We start from the raw sequence: 18,757 nt of genomic DNA on the forward strand, positions 1-18,757 counted from the left end.
GCAACACAAGAGAGTATTCTGGAATAGGAACAGTTAAACCCAGCAATGCATTCTTGGCCACTGCTGTGACAGGATTTATTTACAGCTTCCATTAAACACAGCAGCTCCATTACAAAGTGCTGTATGTGAGAAGAATTTTTGATTATACAATGCAAGTGCCGTACTGCATAAAACATAGCATGCCAACGTATCCCCCCCCCCCCCATAATTGGTTTGGGTCATTGTTTGATGGGTTTATGAATTCATTACAGGAAACAGATGGATCCCATAAATCAGAGCTATTCATCCAGCCAATCAAATGGGCAATTCCCCCCATCTCCTCCTCCCTCCCCCCGTTCTTAATGAAGCCACTTCCTTCGTGTCCAAAACTGTGTATGGTGTATAGAGAAAGAAGTTGTTAAAGCAACCTCAAAACAGGAACAGGAAACAGGAAACACCCTTTAAATAAAACCAATAAGGTAATCACACCCACAAAGAGGTACCCCCACTGAAGCCAGATACAAAGAAAAGAACTTACCCAGTTCAGCTGAAACACGGGAACTAAAGCAGAAAGGGTAAAATGTTCTGCTTTTTAGTAAGTTCTGTTTTTAAGAGCAAGAAAACAGTTTTATAATGGAAATGCTTATTTTGCCCCCCATTCCACTTTCAGATGGTGAATTTTTATTCAGAAAATTACTTCCTTTGTCTACTAAACTCTCAAGTTTGACAACAGTGACATCTGCTGGTAAAAGTGAAGGTATCACAAATGTTACATAAGTAATGTTTCATATGTAGGTAGTTCTCTGCTATGTCTGTCTACACACAGAAAATTCCAAATCATGTGTAAAATGAAGTTTTACTCTAAGTGGTGCTTTTTAAAAAAAATGAACAAGGTTTGTAATTTTTCTTCAACCCTGCTACTTTAAAGATTTTAGTTACAATCTTCACATCTCTTTCTCTAAAATAGCACTACTGAAAGACAATAAGGCTTTTTTGATTTATAGATTCAAGATTAACACTCCAGTCCTAAGCATGTAGGATGACGACAATTCCACTGGTTTCAAAAGGAACTTATTGCCACATAAGAGTGCATAGAGTTTTAGAAGAAGATATCAACCAAACTCTTTTGTTTAAACACTCAGATATAGACAGGATACTAAGAGCATTTTGATAAAACCATCTAGGTTTGCTTGCTGTTGCTTGTGTTCCATATTCTATTAGGATGAAGGTGGGGGCAGAGGTGGAGGGAGACCAAACATCCCTGACTTTCCATTTAGATTGCGGCCTTTACAAGTTTTACATTACGAAAGTAACCTTACACATGACATAAGACATAAAATCCAGGAACATTTATACTGGCAAATGGACTTATAAATGCTTTCAAACAATATTTTACTAAAAAGTACTCTTTGGGGTTTGGTAAATTTACAAAAAGATACTTAAATTCATGTATTTATTTATTCATGAAGAAGAATTCCAAATGCCACATTTACACGTCTGTTTTTAGCCCTTGTCCTCAACTGTGACAAGCTCTTGTATGGGTAAACATTTCCAACGAATTAGTTCAGTTATGCAATTTGCCATTTGCATGTCCACCTGGGGTGAGTAGAGGGTGCCCCCTGATGAACAGTCATGTTTTAACCTGCACCTATAGAGGCCAGAGAGACAAATATCCTAACAAAGTACTACTGGTGAAGATTTTAGCATAACTCCTAAGAGACATGCTCTCTTTCCTACATAAGGATTTGTATGCAGAATGTCTTTCCAGTTCAGTTCCATTCAGACTCACAGTCTTTTCTATCTGTGGGTCTTAAATCAGAGGGACAACACATCAGTTTAGCCTGTTCTCATCTGAATACCTTTTTAATGGGCCTCAAGGTGTGAAGCATAATTTATTCTGAAAGCGCACACCAAGACATATGATCATCAAATGAAGTTGGTAGATAACTACCCATCCTAAATGGCTATTATAAAACAGTGAAATTTATTTGCCATCTATTCAGCAGCCTTTGATTCAGACAAATTAATTCCTAATTTTTGTGCTAGAGAAGCTGCTTGAAAATATGTCATCCAGAAAGAATTTAAAACCATCAGTGGGATACCAACGTTTTATGAGGAAGCCATGGTAACTTATAGGTTCTACAATGAATGAGTCACAAATCACATTTTTCAGAGGGAGCATTTCCTATCACTCAGTACAAATTACACATTTTCACTCGAATCTCACTTGCTTATCCTCCCTCAAGCATATAAATACAAGTACACTAAGAATAGCATTTAATGTGTTGCACTTTAATTTTGAGAGCTTCAAACATTCTGCTTTTACGTATACTTTCCTACATTAACAGCCTCTCTTAAAACTGGGCTTTTAAAAATCCATTATTTCTGCATCTCTTCGGGATCCCTGGAGATGCTGCTATCATACCATCTATATTGAATCTTGGTAGAACATATGGAACCAAGGTTGCTATCTGGAAACAGAACTTATCTATTTCTTTCTTTGTTAACTAGCTTAGCTGTCTTGATACTATATTTCCTATTGCCTCATCAATAACTGTCCTTATGGAAAATGGGTACCTATCCTTAACACAGCCCTTCAGAATGCTGATGTACAGGAACAGACAGACTCTAAACAAAGAACTGAGAGGGCCATGAAAACTGGTTATATAGACCAACCCATGTCTGTGTGAGTCAAAAGTTATTTAGCTCCTTTCCTTGCAATAGTGAATTTGGCAGAGGCCTCCTCTTAAGCACCTCAAATGGTGTCTAGACTACAGTTTGCTCCACTTTGATCTTCCATATTGAATCTTTTATTGCAGAAAAATGAGTGCAGAAACTGGTAAAAATGCAGTGATAAAATTAGAGCTGGGGTTCCCCAATACAGAATAAGATGTAAGGCCCACCCACAGGCAAAGGTGAGGAGGCATCATTCTTATCAGGTATGTCTCCTAGCAGCATCTGGCAAACTGCAAAACTAGAAGCCATTCTGACAATTTTGCTCCAAAGCAGGTTAGTAGCACTGGTTTCTTCAGTAAAGGTTGGAAAGCTGCCTTTTTAAGGCAAAGTGAGGCCCATTCCCATCCTTCCCACCCTCCTGAACCAGTGTCCCAATGGTAGCAAATCCTGATTATTGTTGGCCTTGATTCCTGCGCTGCACCCCTTAGCTACCTCTGCTGCCAGACAGTGGTTGCCAGAGCAAGGCAGCAATATGGAGCTAGCCTCCCAACACTGCTGTTTCCCCAAATGCTGTGGGGGTGAGGCAGCAGCAAGGTACCCCAGAACAGCTGTGGAACAAAGTCGGTCCAGTTTTCCCACCATGGTAAGTTGTAATGAAGCTACTGCTAGAGGCCAGCTCCACAGTGCTGCCCACCTAAGTCTTCAGGTACAGTGGATAATCTATGTTGATTCAATAATCAACATAATAATAATCTATGTTAAAGCAAGGCTCAACTATCAGTAACAGTGACTTTTGTATGTGGAATTGTGGGCTGGAAGTCAACCTCAACCAGTAAAGATTCTGATTTCATCTGTAGACATTTTGCTATCTGTGCTAACTTACACAATTAGTTGTCTGCATTCCCCAAGCATCTTCTTTACATGAGTGGGTTACAAGTAAAAAATCATCCAAGGAATTAAACCAAGACCATCACTCCCAACCCTACATTCTGTCTATAAGCTGGGTCTAAATAACCTCAGCAAGCTGTAAGAAATTGTGTATCTGAACAGGAAACAAATGCATCATAAAATACTCATTTTAGCTGAAACCTACCAAGCATAATTTTGCTATAGCGGAAGCAAAATAGGAATAAAAAGTAGTAACTGAAAGTATAATCATAATGGCAACATTTAAAAAAATGTTTCATTTCTAATTTAAAAATAGTAAATGTGATCGGTCCTAGCTCAAGCAAAGTATTATTCCAGTCTTCTGCCATATCACTTGAACTGCATCAGCTTCCTTGTACAGCAGCAGTCTGTAGTGCCACAGCGGGGGCAGAGGACACCCAAGTGCTGTTGTATTCATTGCCAAGATCAGCATTCTGCTCTGCCATCAGCAGAGCAATCATCTGTGTCAGTGGGCATGCAACTGGAATTGAGTTTATTCAAAGAGATATAAAAGGCCAGAGATCTAAGCCAGCAAAAGGTAATAACACAATGGTGGCATCTTTGACACTCCTGTCACAGCACCTCATTCCAGGCCAGCACAAATAATAATCCCAACATGATCCTGCCATGTAGAATTGGCGGGTTAGAACCAAAGCTGGCCCAGTTCCACAGGTATGATGATATCATATAAATATTAAGTCTCAAACTTTTCAGCACCACTTCAGAAGCAACACAAGAAGATTAGGCTTCTCAGCATCAAGGTGTCTGGTACATTTTTCAGTCTCGAACTCTACTAAGGGACACATTCCATGGTGAAGCCAAACATGAAGATAGCAATAAAATCAAAGATCAGTCAAAATAGGTACTTTGCTATATTTCACTTCACATTTTCTTTCTGGTTGTTTCAACAGCAATTCTTTTCTTATTTCCAATACATACACAATTTCTGCTCCTAAAATTACAGGATCATCTTTTTAAATGTTTTTAATTCAAAAGAACAGTGAATTTCCATAATACCCATACAAACTCATAATCTCATGGTTGTGGGTTCAAGCCCTACATTGGACAATAGATTCCTGCATTGCAGAGGGTTGGACTAGATGACCCTTGCGGTCCCTCTACAATTCTATGATTCTATGAAACTGCTCTAAATCTAACAGACTAGGTATGGAGAAAGAGCAGGGCTTTCTGTGAAGCAGTCAGGTTCCAAGATTGCTCCATGTTTACCATCTGCTGTGAGAATCATGTGATTGGAAAGGACCTCAAAGATCATCTAGCCCAGGGATGGGAAACTTTCAGCCCTCCAGAAGTGTTTGAACTTCCAACTTCAATTGGCCAGTCAACATGGCCAATGATCAACCACAATGGAAGTTGTAGTCCACTAAATTCTTGAGGGCCACAGATTCCTCACCACTGATTTACCCCAACTCCATGCCAATCAGGAAATCTGCTACTGGAGCATCCCCAGTAGGTAGCAGGGTCAGCCTAAGGTATTTTGGCACCTGAGATGGACCACAAAATGGCATCCACCCCTCTGGCCAAAGAAGGAAATAATGAAGATATTGGGAACAAGCAGAAGGAATCAAATCAACCTTACCCTATGGCTGAACTGGGAATCAAAGGTGGGTGCAGGTCCCAAGAGACCCTGCCATTTCCCCCATAGGGATGGGAGGAGACCAGCAGTGACTCTTATTCACTGAGAGGTCGCTGTGGAGGCATCGTTGGGGGTGGGGTTGCTCAGGAGAAGACAGATCTGGCCTCCAAGAAGTGTGCTGCAGTTGCTGCTAGCAACATGGCGGCAGCAGTGGGCGATGCATTTCTCAGAGGCTGAATCTGCACTCCCTGTGGATCCTGCTACTCAAGGTGGTCACTGTAGCTTGCCTCATGGACAGGCCAGCCCCAAGAGGTAGCCATCCAGCCTCTGATTAGAAACCTCTGTTAGACAAGTCCACCACCTTCCAAGGCAATCAGTACTACTGTCAAGAAGCTTGCAATGTCAGAACACTTTTTCCTAATATGTAGTCTAAATCCTCTTTCCTGTAATTTGAACCCATAGGATCAGGTCCTACCTTCTGGAACAACAGAAATGAATTACTCCATTATCTATGTGACAGCTCTCAGATATGACTATCATATGAAGATGACTAACATATTACCTCTTAATTCTCTTGTCTTTACGCTAAACATACCCAATTAGCAAGGAGTTGTGCTGCCATAGATGTGATGGCTATGGGAAAAGGCAAGACTTTATGCAGAGCAATTAAGCCATGCCTCCACTGCCAAACATGCTCACATATTCAAACCTACCAACAAAACCAAAATACCTAGAGGTTTGCTTTATAGACCAAACAAAAGCTGAACTTCTCAGGATGCTGAGAATTCTGCACCTTCTACACAACTCTGCAATTGTATTGTTCGTGGCAAAGAATACAACATGGTGTACTATATTAAACATGTCACACATCTTTGCACCAAGAAGCAGAAGGTAAGGACATAGGTATGTATTACCTGCTATAATATGTTATAGAGTATGGACTATGTTTTAATGTCAGCCAAAGCAATTCAATTTTCAGAGGATTCTGAAGAAATCTGTAAAAAAATAACTGATCTATCACAGGAGGTGGAACAGAAAACACATGAAGAGATTGTACAGGGTTCCAGTTCATGAGGACAATGTATGAGGTCTGAACATCAGATTCAGCTACGTTCTGAATTGAATCAGGCTGAATTGGTTGATTTGTGCCCTGCCTCTGTCAGGTTGAAACAGCTACAAATCAAAACAGATAAAGTTGTCCCAAATCAATCTGTAGCAGTTTGTGCTGATCTGTAGCTCAGGAAGTCAAGCATACCAACTTCAAACTGCTGCAATTATTAATTACAACGCCCTATAAGGAATATGCCAAGGTGTGGAGAGGGGCAGAAGGATCTCACACCACCCAACACTCTCCAATCACAGGACTTTGCCTAATAGGAGCTGCAGGGCTAGTCTAGAATGCTATCATTCTACCCAACACTCTCCAAGTTCTATCTTTCCAGAAGTGTACAGTGGAGTGAGATGGGGTTTGTTTTCTGTTCTTTCCCAATAAATCCCTGCTCCATCCTTAAAAAACAAAAAAGTCTGTCTTAGTATCCCACCCCCTCCAAAATTTGGCTCTAGTTTTTAGGTAAGGTTTATTTACATCTGTATTCAGTTTTCTGTGTCTATCTTTATTAGTACTTAGTCTTGTGTGTCTATTGTGAATACATAACACAATCTAGTACTTTATTATTATAGCAGTCAGCCGTACCCTTGAGTTTTCCTGATTGTTGTTGTTGTTGTTCTTTCCAACTGCTAAGCAATTTAACAGCCTAGTTGTGGGGTAGCTCTTTGCTAAGAAATCATTATTATTTGGCCACCCACACCTTGTGGGCATATTAACCAAGCTTTTGACTTCAGTATCATCATCACTATTATTATTTCCCATTACCAATCACAGTGAATATTATTAAATATTTCTATTCTCCACCCCCTCATTCACACCTGCTGCTGGAAATCTACCCTACTACATGAGATGGTCTCTTCTGTGACTCCAATGAACATTAGTTTTCCCTCATTGCTAACTATCTACCTCTCAAATGACTTCTGTACTTGTATCATTTCACTATCATTTAGGCATATCTTTATCCTGATGCTGCTTGCCTGTGCCTAGTATTCAAGCCTTTTATATTATTATTTTAAAAAAACCTCAAACATTTTCAAAATTTTGATGTACAGTAAGTCCCAGGGCAGACCCTGTGTTTTTTTTATCTATTTTTGAAAAAAGCTAATTTTAAAGCCATCTAGTCCTAGAACTACCCATCTGAACTTTGGCAGGGATTATCCCATCTGTAGGAGCTACCGTGTCTCCAACGTTCAGACACCTATGTGAATACATACATATATTTTTATATAGCCATTTGGTTTCATGACACTAGTCAATAAGATTTCCAGATCGCAATCTGGATTCCAAATGGGGCTGGAACAGGACCAAATCAGGCCAGACTGGATTTACACCTCAGGGCCAAAAATTGGATTGGGGGAATCCATGACCATGACCACAAATTGGATTGGGGGATCCATGACCATACAACCTATGCATGGTCAGAAGACCTCTCTTTTACAGAGATGCCCCCAATGTGGAAAATGGGGGCGCAATAGAGGAGGTAGAGGTGAGACCAGTGCATTCAGCTCCATTCCCTATCCATGTTACATTAATACATGGATTATATAATTAAACTGTATTAACTTGGAATTAATTGGTATTTGTATAAACTGTATAGTTGGGGTAATATTGGGTTAATATTGGGAAACTAATAAAAAATGTTTGGGGGAAAAGGATTACAGTGGTACCTCGGGTTACATACGCTTCAGGATACAGACTCTGCTAACCCAGAAATAGTACCTCGGGTTAAGAACTTTGCTTCGGGATGAGAACAGAAATCGTGCTCCGGCGGTGTGGCAGCAGCGGGAGGCCCCATTAGCTAAAGTGGTGCTTCAGGTTAAGAACAGTTTCAGGTTAAGAACGGACCTCCGGAACGAATTAAGTACTTAACCCAAGGTACCACAGTATAGACAATAGAATACTCAAATAACGTTATAGCCTGCAGCTCATCTACTAAATAGATAACATGTATTGTTTTATGATGCTTCTGCCCTTTAAAAACTTCAAAATAATATGTTTCTAAATAACTCAGTAGTGTTAAGTTATAACAAGAGCTAAGGAGAGGGAGAGAGAAAAATTTAGAAGACGAAGAAGCGGATAGGCAGGGAATAGACAGGAAACGATGGAAGGAGGGGAAGGGAAGTATATGAAATGATGTATTCTTATTATTTCTTTTTGAATGTAATATTTTACATATTAATGCTGAATTGCAACAGAAAAGCAAATAAAAAATATTTTTAGATGTTTTTAGATAGGAACAACTTCACATGTGTGTTACCTTTTTTTCTTAACATCAAAGAAGAATCTATTAGGTTTGTTAATGCCCATAGTTCTTGCATGTTAGAACATGGTCCAGAACCATAAAATGTTTCCTTTGGCTGACTAATAAGGCCAGCATTCTCTGCTGGTTAGTACATTTTTATTTTAAACAAAAAACAAAAAACAGACATTCTAGTGCTCAATACTGAAAACTTGGAATGATACAGTATCAGGAGAGCTCTTCATTAATTCAGCTGAAGCCTAACAGAATTTTATGTCTGCAGGGCCATCATACATTAATGACATATATGGGAAGCAGCATTTAAATTATTCAGCAACACTAGGAATGCAGATCCAGCAGTTTTTAGATTTCTCAACTGCTGTATAAAAAAACCCCTACCCTCTCTCGCTTGCTCATTCTCTCCCTCTCTCCCTCTCACACACACAATCCTGCAATCAATGAGTTGATGAAAACCAGCAGCACTCCTTTCAATTTGTTGCACACATAACAATGAACCCTTCTGTTTTTCTTGCAGATGTAGCCACTCTTTTACATGACCAGAGAAGCCTTCAAATTTATGTTTGCTAAATCTTCCAGGGCAATTCCAGCTATTATAAACATATAAACAAGTGGCTTCCTCTAAAAACACCAAAGAGACTAGAATCAGGCATAGAGCAAACAGAATCCATATGTCTGTGTTTACAGACTAACAACAACGGTGCCAGTGTGCAGAGCTGGCTTATTCTATTTGTTGTTTTAGTTGGCAGCTCTTGCTTGAGCACCCGTTGCCATGGCAACTCTGTGCACAACTCACAATGCACCCAAACGAACTCGGAGCTAAATTAACTTATTGCATGTCACCAATGAGAAATGACTGTTCAGAGGTAATTTTCTGTACTAATATGTAATAGAGTTAACTCTCTAAATTGAATTAAATTAATTAAATGCCACTCCCAGTAAATCAGATTCTATTACATCAATGTTAAAATAAATTAAATGTTTTATTAAAACCACTAATAATATTATGCTATTACTTCATTCATTCAAAATTCTGTACAGTTGATTTTAGACACATGCATGCTTTGCACTAACTTGAATGGTCTGCATTTGATACAGCTCTGTTTACAGCAAATTATGACAAGGAACAAGGCAAAGTTGGTTTCAATCAAATCATCTATGCTATAATACCACTGTTTTAAACATTTTTTTCAAGCTTAAGATATGGACTCCATATTCTCTCTCTCTCTCTCTCTCTCTCTCTCTCTCTCTCTCACACACACACACACACACACACACATTTTAGAGGAGCAGCTCAGAAAAGATCAAGAACATGTGAAGTAACAACATATAAAGCAAACTTTAAAAAGAGTTACAGAAAAATTTAACACCCTTAGAGGGGAAATTTAAAAAAGGAAATAAAATTAATAAATTCAGAATTCCAATTTGTACAAAATGTTGGCTTTCAAGTTACATATTATCATTCCATAGAAATACTTTGGAGTCACTGTGGACAAGGTTCAAAATGTCATTGGCACATGTTAGGAATCATTAGGAAACACCAATGAGTACTGTGCAGAGTTACCACACAAGAATTGGAAAAGATACGGAGAAGTTTGAGGACTGGGAAAGGTTGTGGACCACTGGGCTGAACTTCACTGCATGTAATGCTCTGAAGGAAAATGTAATGAAAATGATATATAGATGGTACATGACCCCAGTTAAACTTGCCAAAATATACCATGTGTCTGATAATAAATGTTGGAAATGTAGAGAAAATGAAGGGACATTCTTTCACCTCTGGTGGACTTGCCCTAAAGTGAAGGTCTTCTGGGAAATGATATATAACGAGCTGAAAAAGGTATTTAAGTATACCTTTACTAAGAAACCCGAGGCCTTCCTTTTGGGTATTGTCGGCCAGAAGGTGTTAAGGAAGGACCGAACATTCTTTATGTATGCAACAGCGGCAGCAAGGATACTCATCGCTAAGAACTGGAAAACTCAAGATTTACCCACACTGGAAGAGTGGCAGATGCAGCTGATGGACTACATGCAATTGACCGAGATGACTGGCAGAATCCGAGACCTGGGAGAAGAGAGGGTGGAAGAAGACTGGAAGAAATTTAAGATTTATCTACAAAAATACTGTAATTTGGTTGAATGTTAAGAAGGATGCTAGATCATAAATAATTGCCCACCACTAATTTAGATTTAAATTTGATGTTAAGTGAGATTAAGGATAATATAAACTTATTGGAGAAGTGTTAGATTATATTTAAATGAGCGGATACAAGAATGTAAAGAAGATGATAATTTGTTTGAAAAAATTTCTCTTTAACGATGTAAGTGGGAGCGGGAGACGTGAGGGAGTCCAAAGAAGTTATGAAACTTTGTGACGACACAAGTAATGTTGTTTATTGCTTATGTTTTATTTTTTAAAAATTTTTAATAAATATTTTATAAAAAAAAGGAAAAGATACGGAGAAGAGGGGGAAACCCCACACAGCATGGCATCCTATCAATGAAGAGGGAAACCCTGCATATCAGAACCACTCTTTATGAACAATCTAAAAGAGGAATCTTCTGCAAACAGCAGAGGGAGCACACACTATTCTTATGCCTGTGTTGATCCTGCAGATACTGGTGTTACTCAGAGAGGGCGGGGGAGATGCAATGCTCGTTTCATTAAAGGTACAGAAGAGTTAACATTTCAGTAAAGGAGAAATGTTTAACATATTTGGCCCTTCTGCATTTCTTCAAAAACTTTAGGAAAGGAGGTGTGTCAAATGCTTCCACATGGAAGGCTTTTTAAGAAGCTATGCCCTCTTCCAGGATGCTCCATTTCCCCCCCCCCCCAATTGCTTGCAAGAGGCACTCAGCTGAATATGTTTAATATTCATCAAGCACTTTTTGAGTTCTTTACCCCCACCATTCAGGGTAATACTGTGTTTAGATTTATGCACATTCATGAGACATCTGTTTAAAAACTTTTTAAAAAAATTGTGCATCTGATATGTACTGGACTATAAGAGACACATCCAACGTATCAATTGTGCATACCCTTGTATGAACACACTTCGCTTTAAAATATGAGCCTTTTTTGGTCATTGCATCTGTATACTGTAAAATACAGCTATTTACAAACATATGTACCCTTCACAACTGACATGGTGAATGTATATTAGTCCTCTGATAACTGTTACCTGCGTAGAGAACAATGGAGAGGAGGATGTCCTAATTATTAGAATGCACCTTTTAAAATATGCCTGTTATCATGGGGAATGTGACTTCACATATGAAACTGAACATACAGAAGGTTTCCCAGATACAGAGACCTTGTATGCCTATGGTGCTCAGGATCATGGCCAATGTATTTTTGAAATATGAAATAAACACTCCTTAAAAACTGCAACATGCTTAGAATAATCTTTCCTGTATATCACAATATACAGCAGGCTTCTTTCTTCAAATATTGCAACTATGGGATGCAGCTATCAGAAGTTGCCCTTCGCATATAGACAATAATCCCTGAGTACATAGATCTCAGCCTATCCCTCTCTACCCCATGCCAAAATAAAAATGAATTTTCTAAAACCATTGTGATTTCTAAAATTTCAACTGTTTGGGCACATCACAGCTGGTGTGGCTTAATAAAGTGCACTAGGCAAAGCACATTAGAGCAGAAAAAGTCTTTTATTGCACAGTGAAGTATACACTGTGGGCGGATAAATAACCATAAAGCAGCAGGAAGCTTGATCACAACTACCTCAACTATTGTTGAGTAGTTGGGCTAAATTTATATTCTAGCCAGCACAGTGCTATTCTGTGAGATTGATTTTCCTGAATGACCTTTTGGCCCGACACAAAACTCGCAAGCTCTCTCAGCAAATCACTGACGTTTAATGCTTCTTTTCCTTAGAAAAGCAAAGAAAGGCAGGCATAGTATTTTGCTTAATTCAATTCATCAAACAAAACAGAGGAAAGGTGGGGAAAGGCAAGGATGTCGTCTATACCAGGATCACCGGAGGATTTGTGAGAGCTGAGTTATTGAATCTACTATTCCTATTCCACCATTAGGGAATCGGGACTAAAGCTTTTAAGCTTTAAATATAACCAGAGGGGGAGGGCAAAAAGTGATTCCCACGTTTTTCAGACTGTGGCTTTATCTGAATTTTAAACATTTTGCTAAACTATGATGAGCAATTTTGGAATGGTACCCAACTTGTCACCTCTCATTAGTGAAGATTTATAGCACATCCAGTGTACAGTGGTACCTCGTGTTAAGAACTTAATTTGTTCTGGAGGTCCATTCTTAACCTGAAACTGTTCTTAACCTGAGGTACCACTTTAGCTAATGCGGCCTCCCGCTGCCGCTGTGCCGCCGCCGCACAATTTCTGTTCTCATCCTGAAGCAAAGTTCTTAACCCGAGGTACTATTTCTGGGTTAGCGGAGTCTGTAACCTGAAGTGTCCGTAACCTGAAGCATCTGTAACCTGAGGTACCACTGTATTCCTTCCTTAGTAACAAGAAAAAGAAAGATTCGTCTAAGGAGAAGAGGGAGCACTATAACAGAGTAGCTGTCTCTGTGCTTTTTTTTAGTGTTTTTTTGTTCCTCATATTACTTTGTAAGTGGCCTGTACACTGATGGTGTTCTAAAAATGAATAACAAACTACAAAACTTGCAAAAGAGGAGCTCTTAAACATTCTCTGCAAAGACCATCAGGAAACCTAAGGGGCAGTGAACTCAACAGACTTTCCATGGATCCAACAAATCTAAAACTTTCTTTTATGAACTAATTAAAAGTTGCTTATCAATAACTAGTTGTTCTTCGTGTGCTGTGAAATGGATACATGGGTTTTCAGATTCCACAGAGCAACTTAGAGAATGCTCTAGAGACAATGGTTAAGTATTCTTTCCTTCTATTTTGCACATGTCTAAAGAGGTGTAGTGAGTGCTGGCCTCTTTGCTTGCTTCATAACCACACTGAGAGTTTACAACCTAAAGCACGGATGAGGAACACGCTGCCTTCAAAATGTTGTTTGCATCCAACTTCCAGCAGACCCAGGCAACATGGCAGGGATAGTGGGAGTTTCAGTAAAATAGCATCTGGAGGGCCCCAAGTTCCTCACTCCTAATTTAAAGACACATCTGTAGTGTGGGTTGTATGACAACATTTGGATTATTGCTCTATGTAGTCATAAGAAACCTACTTTTGTTCTTCATAATAACTCTCCATGACACAAACTAGCATACCTGGAGAAAGTTGCTGATGTTGTCAGGCAAACAAGGCTATTGAGAATACTGGTATCAAAAGTAGTACTGGAGTGCACTCCCCTTTCTGGGATAATAACCCCTCTGGAAAAGTCAATGAATTTCGCCATGGCTGCTATGGAATGTCTTCTAACATCACATAGAAGAGATTGTCCCAACAACTCATGATAATGTAACAGTGAAAATGATCAAGCAGAAAAGTCATTTGTTGGATCTCCAGAGCAAAGAAAGAGGTTAACATATCTGTGGAAAGCAGCTACTCCTTTCAGTGACCAGAACAGATACCATAAACACCTCTGTGAATCTCTAACATATTCCATGTTTTGTGGTTTGGAATTTTAATACACTTTGGAAGCAAATCTTGGCTAAAAAACAAGGCATAAATATGAATGAATGAATAAAATTAAAAAGTGCATATGCTTTATATCTCATCAACTATATATCTGCATGACTAATCATGACAGAAAATGCAGACTGCAGTAATCAACACATGAATCCTAAGAATTGTAGCAGATAAAGATGACACATTTAGCTCCTTTGAACCTTTTCCATGTCTTTTTAGACACATGCAAGTTCCTTTCAAATGAACACTAAATATGTGTACGCTGCAGACAAACATCAAGGAATGGATCTCACCATCATGCTCTATCTGCAAGCATCCCTGTGTCACTTGATTGGCCATTGTTGGAGACAGAGTGCTGAACTGAATATACTTTTAGTGTTATCCAGCAATGCTATGGTATTTGTGTAGAGAGTAAGTCTTTCTTGAAACAGCTCTCAGTTATGGACTGGAACAGTAACATCAAAAGCAGAAAATCTTTTCCAAAGAACCTTCTATTGCAAGACGGTACATATATTTATTTTGGATAGTTTGTACATTCTATGCCATGAATGAAAACATTTAGCCATATGAGGCCCCTGTGTAATATTTAATTGGCAGCATGCCACATACACCCACATACAGGAAAAACGTTTTTCTGCTTAACCAGTCACTCCTTCCTGAGACTACAGGAGACAATGTGGCTAAGTAAGCAGTAGTTGGTGTTATTTTACACCAAACTATACCTAACAGGATATGCGATTCCACTTTCTTTCAAAACACAATATGAAAGTTAACTGTTTTCTGTTGTTGTTTTTCATTAGAGAGAGAAAAATACAGCAGGGGTCCCTGTTGAAAAGGATAAAAGTATTTTTGAGAAGAACCAAGAATCAATCAGAATTTTCTATCAGGTTGGGGGAAGAAAGGTATCCAAGCTAACTGTGATCTCTCTGGATGACCTCTGCTGCTGGCTCCATCATCTTCCTAAAAGTCCCATCAATTAAAGAAAACTAGGCAGGGCTGGGGAAAAATACAGACACAGAGCCACTATCATGGTTATCAAGATGTAATTCCCTGAATGTCGTGTTCCTGAAACTTTGCCATCAAGGGACAACAGGTTTGCTGAAGTGAATGAAACAAAGCAGGAGGACTGAATATTGGAACTACTATTTGTTCCTGCTAAACAAACAGTGTACTGTTCCAGATGGAGAGAGAGAAAGATTTTGATGTTGATTAACCATTGGTCAATGGAGCCTTAGACGTCACCCTGGTACAGATTTATCGTAACGCCTCATGTGATCAGCCTAAACATCTTCAGAAACTTTTTGATTCATTCCTGTTTAAGAATAGTATTTCTACACCCACTTTCTTTGTAATAATGAAGCAAAAAGATGCATGACAGTTGCAGTGAGGGACACTTTCCCAAATTACTTGACATGGAGCAGCGGGAAAGAATCGTTCCATTGTCCTCCAAGTCTAAAAGGCTGTCAACCTCCACCATATTTTTGAAGCAAAATCAGGAAGAATGGGACTTTCAGGTGGAACACTGATTGCTACTTCTGATCTCAAGTCTTGACCTCACTCTGAAATGCTAACCTGAAGCAGGGCTGTGTATATTTCTATGAATTCTATGGAAGTGAAGAAGAAACATAGACTCTAGCACTGGGTACAGAATTATTCTTATCTTTGTAGGGAGCATTTTTAGTCTCATGACTGCAAATGCATGCTTGAAAATGCCTGGTAAGATATGATGAAACCTCAAAACCCAAAGGTATGGTTAGATAAGATTTCTAGTGGGCAAGACTTCAGTATTACATATAGGCTCAGGGGTAGGGGACGTTTTTCAGCCATATTCCGTCACGGAATCTTCCAGGTGTCACATATGCAAAACAAAAGAGAACATGTCTTAAAAACACCTACCTACACACTCCCTGAAGCTGGAAGAGAAACTGTGCCTTACACAATGGATGGGGGTAGAGAAGGCCTACATTCACTTCACAGAAGGTGATGCCATGATTAAAAATTTCTCACAGCCCCTGTTACCATCTCCTTTGTAACTACCTCTCTGGTATCTTCAAATTGCAGACACCAAAAGCAAAGCCCCAAAGCAAAAGAAGCCCAGAGAGAAACAACATTGCATTGAACCTTGGGGTTCCTTCCAATTCTATGAAACACAGAAAGAGGAAAGGGGACTTGGAAATGTCAAGGGGGTTGGAAAGGAAGGGTTGACTCACCATGGCAAGACAGGAGGGAAGACCATGAGAGAGGGGTGACAGAAGCTGGATTAGGGTGTGGGCCCAGTAGCTGGTAAGAGGTGGGAATGCATGCTGGAAGTGGATTGGTTCCGCTTCCTGTAATAAAAAAAAAAGCCACAGGAAGGGCAACAGAGGCATATAGCCTCTTCCCTACGCCTGGCAACACCTAATCAAGGCACCTTTATTTGCTCCTGTTTTACATAAAGTGGAACTGAGGTGTGAACAAATATGCTCTGATTTGCTAGGTATTACCAATCAAAAGTGAGAGGCTAAATGAAGAGCTAATGGATCCATCAGCCTCCTCAAGGCTTTTCTCTAGCAATTTGTTAGTGGTTGTTTTTCCTGGAAGGCTACAAAGGCAAGGCGGGTGATGCATGCATGGACAGCTGGTCACACTTCTCTCTTTCGATAAAAAACACAAAAGTATACCTAAAGACACACGGTACTTTAAAAGCCACCTATGGCTATGTGAGCAAGGAGTTTTGATTATTACAGTGGTACCTCGGGTTAAGTACTTAATTTGTTCCGGAGGTCCGTTCTTAACCTGAAACTATTCTTAACCTGAAGCACCACTTTAGCTAATGGGGCCTCCTGCTGCTGCCGCTGCACCGCCGGAGCACGATTTCTGTTCTTATCCTGAAGCAAAGTTCTTAACCTGAAGCACTATTTCTGGCTTAGTGGAGTAGCCTGAAGCATATGTAACCCGAGGTACCACTGTATAGCATGGGAGACAGGCAGAGAGTTGGCTTGTTTGGAAAGGGTGCTGCCCTCTTTGACCATAGGCACAGGCTAGTTCTAGCTGTTGTTTGTGACATGTGTATGTCTTCCCCAAGAAACTGAGGGTGTCGTTCATAGGGTTTTCTAAATTTACTGTAATAAGAACTAAGGGTTGTGACTGATCCAGTCACCTAGTCAGAATCATGGTTCAGAAAGGCATATGAATTCAACTGCAAGTCCACTCCAGCAGTTTGGCAGGAGAATTTTAGAAAAGAAGCATATACTTGTGCAAATGTGCTTAATTCACAGCACAGATATGTGCCTTTCTTGGCACGGAATTTTCATGACTATTTTTAATGTGGCTTGAAGCTTCAAGGCCTTTTTAGATATAGCAGCTATGTAAGTGACAAAAGAAACACTGTGAGCCTTCAGTCCCTTGCTAAGAGAGTAGAGGAAAATTCCTTATTATCCTTCTCATCTCTGTGGCTCACCCCAGTGACTGTAGGAAAGAGCTTCTGCTCAGAGAAGGTGAACCAGGCAAGATTTGTCTCCGTACTGATGTCAACTCCTCAAATACGAAGCCTCCAAGATAGGGACTGAAACCACATTTTGAAGCAAGTTTCATTCCCTGGCTAGTACAGTGGTACCTCAGGTTACAAACACCTCAGGTTACAAACACTTTGGGTTACAGACTCCGCTAACCTGGAAGTAGTACCTCGGGTTAAGAACTTTACCTCAGGATGAGAACAGAAATCGTGCTCCTGTGGTGCGGCAGCAGCGGGAGGCCCCATTAACTAAAGTGGTACCTCAGGTTAAGAACGGTTTCAGGTTAAGAACGGACCTCTGGAACGAATAAAGTTCTTAACCCAAGGTACCACTGTATGCAAACTATAGTTAGCTGGAATCATGGTTTGCCCAATTCAGATATCATGGCAAACTATGGCTATCTCAAACCAGAGAAGGGAAGGAGGAGAAACATGCTCATGATGCCTGAAGTAAGTTTATGTCTGCGAGCTTAAAACAAGTATCACAACAGTCTAAAGACTGCACACACAATGAAACAGTTCAATGCCTATATTCTGCCTTGAAATTCTAAATAATTGCAAACAATGAATATTTTATAAGGAATCAATTATTCAATTACCTTTGGTTTTTTGTTCAGCAGCCTGAAAAACAAAAAGAAAAGAAGTTGTTAGTAGCAAGATTTTTACTGAAGACATCTGTGAAAAGCATCTTGCAATCAACCACACCATATATAAAATATAACCAAATATGGCTTGTTCAACAGTTTAGAATACACAATTTTTTTAAGAATAGAGGACGACAGAGCTGTTGTTTTTCAATAGCCCTTTACTGGCAGCAGAACACCTGAAGTATATTATACTGCTTACTTTTTTTCTTCTTGGTGCAACAAGAAGAATGAAGTCTTACAGATGCAAGCAGTAAGGTGTTTAGGACTGCAACCAAACAATAGTAAAACTAGGCTTCCGCACAAAAGGGCAATCACTTCATAGCTATCTCTTCACAAAAACACTACTTCCTTGAGAGATCTCAATATTTAGGAGCACATATATGAAGAATGTGAGCTGTGACCAACCCTCGCTCTCTGGCACATGCATGTATACATTTTTGCAATAGTTTATGGCATAAAAAACATTTGTTTATGTGCATATA

At 39.5% G+C, this 18,757-nt stretch overlaps 1 protein-coding gene across 12 annotated transcripts in view; it reads right to left on the reverse strand.

The window, feature by feature from the left end:
* TNRC6C (trinucleotide repeat containing adaptor 6C) overlaps positions 1-18,757 on the reverse strand; it is a 118,995-nt gene that overhangs the window by 72,027 nt on the left and 28,211 nt on the right. For all 12 annotated transcript variants that reach the window (XM_083725789.1, XM_083725788.1, XM_083725798.1 and 9 more), the window contains exon 3: positions 18,228-18,249. In XM_083725789.1, coding sequence (XP_083581915.1) covers positions 18,228-18,249 — 22 coding nt within the window. The remainder of the gene's footprint in view (positions 1-18,227; positions 18,250-18,757) is intronic.

This window comes from Podarcis gaigeae (genome assembly GCF_964106915.1).
Source record: "Podarcis gaigeae genome assembly, chromosome: 2".
In the NCBI taxonomy this organism is placed as follows: domain Eukaryota; kingdom Metazoa; phylum Chordata; class Lepidosauria; order Squamata; family Lacertidae; genus Podarcis; species Podarcis gaigeae.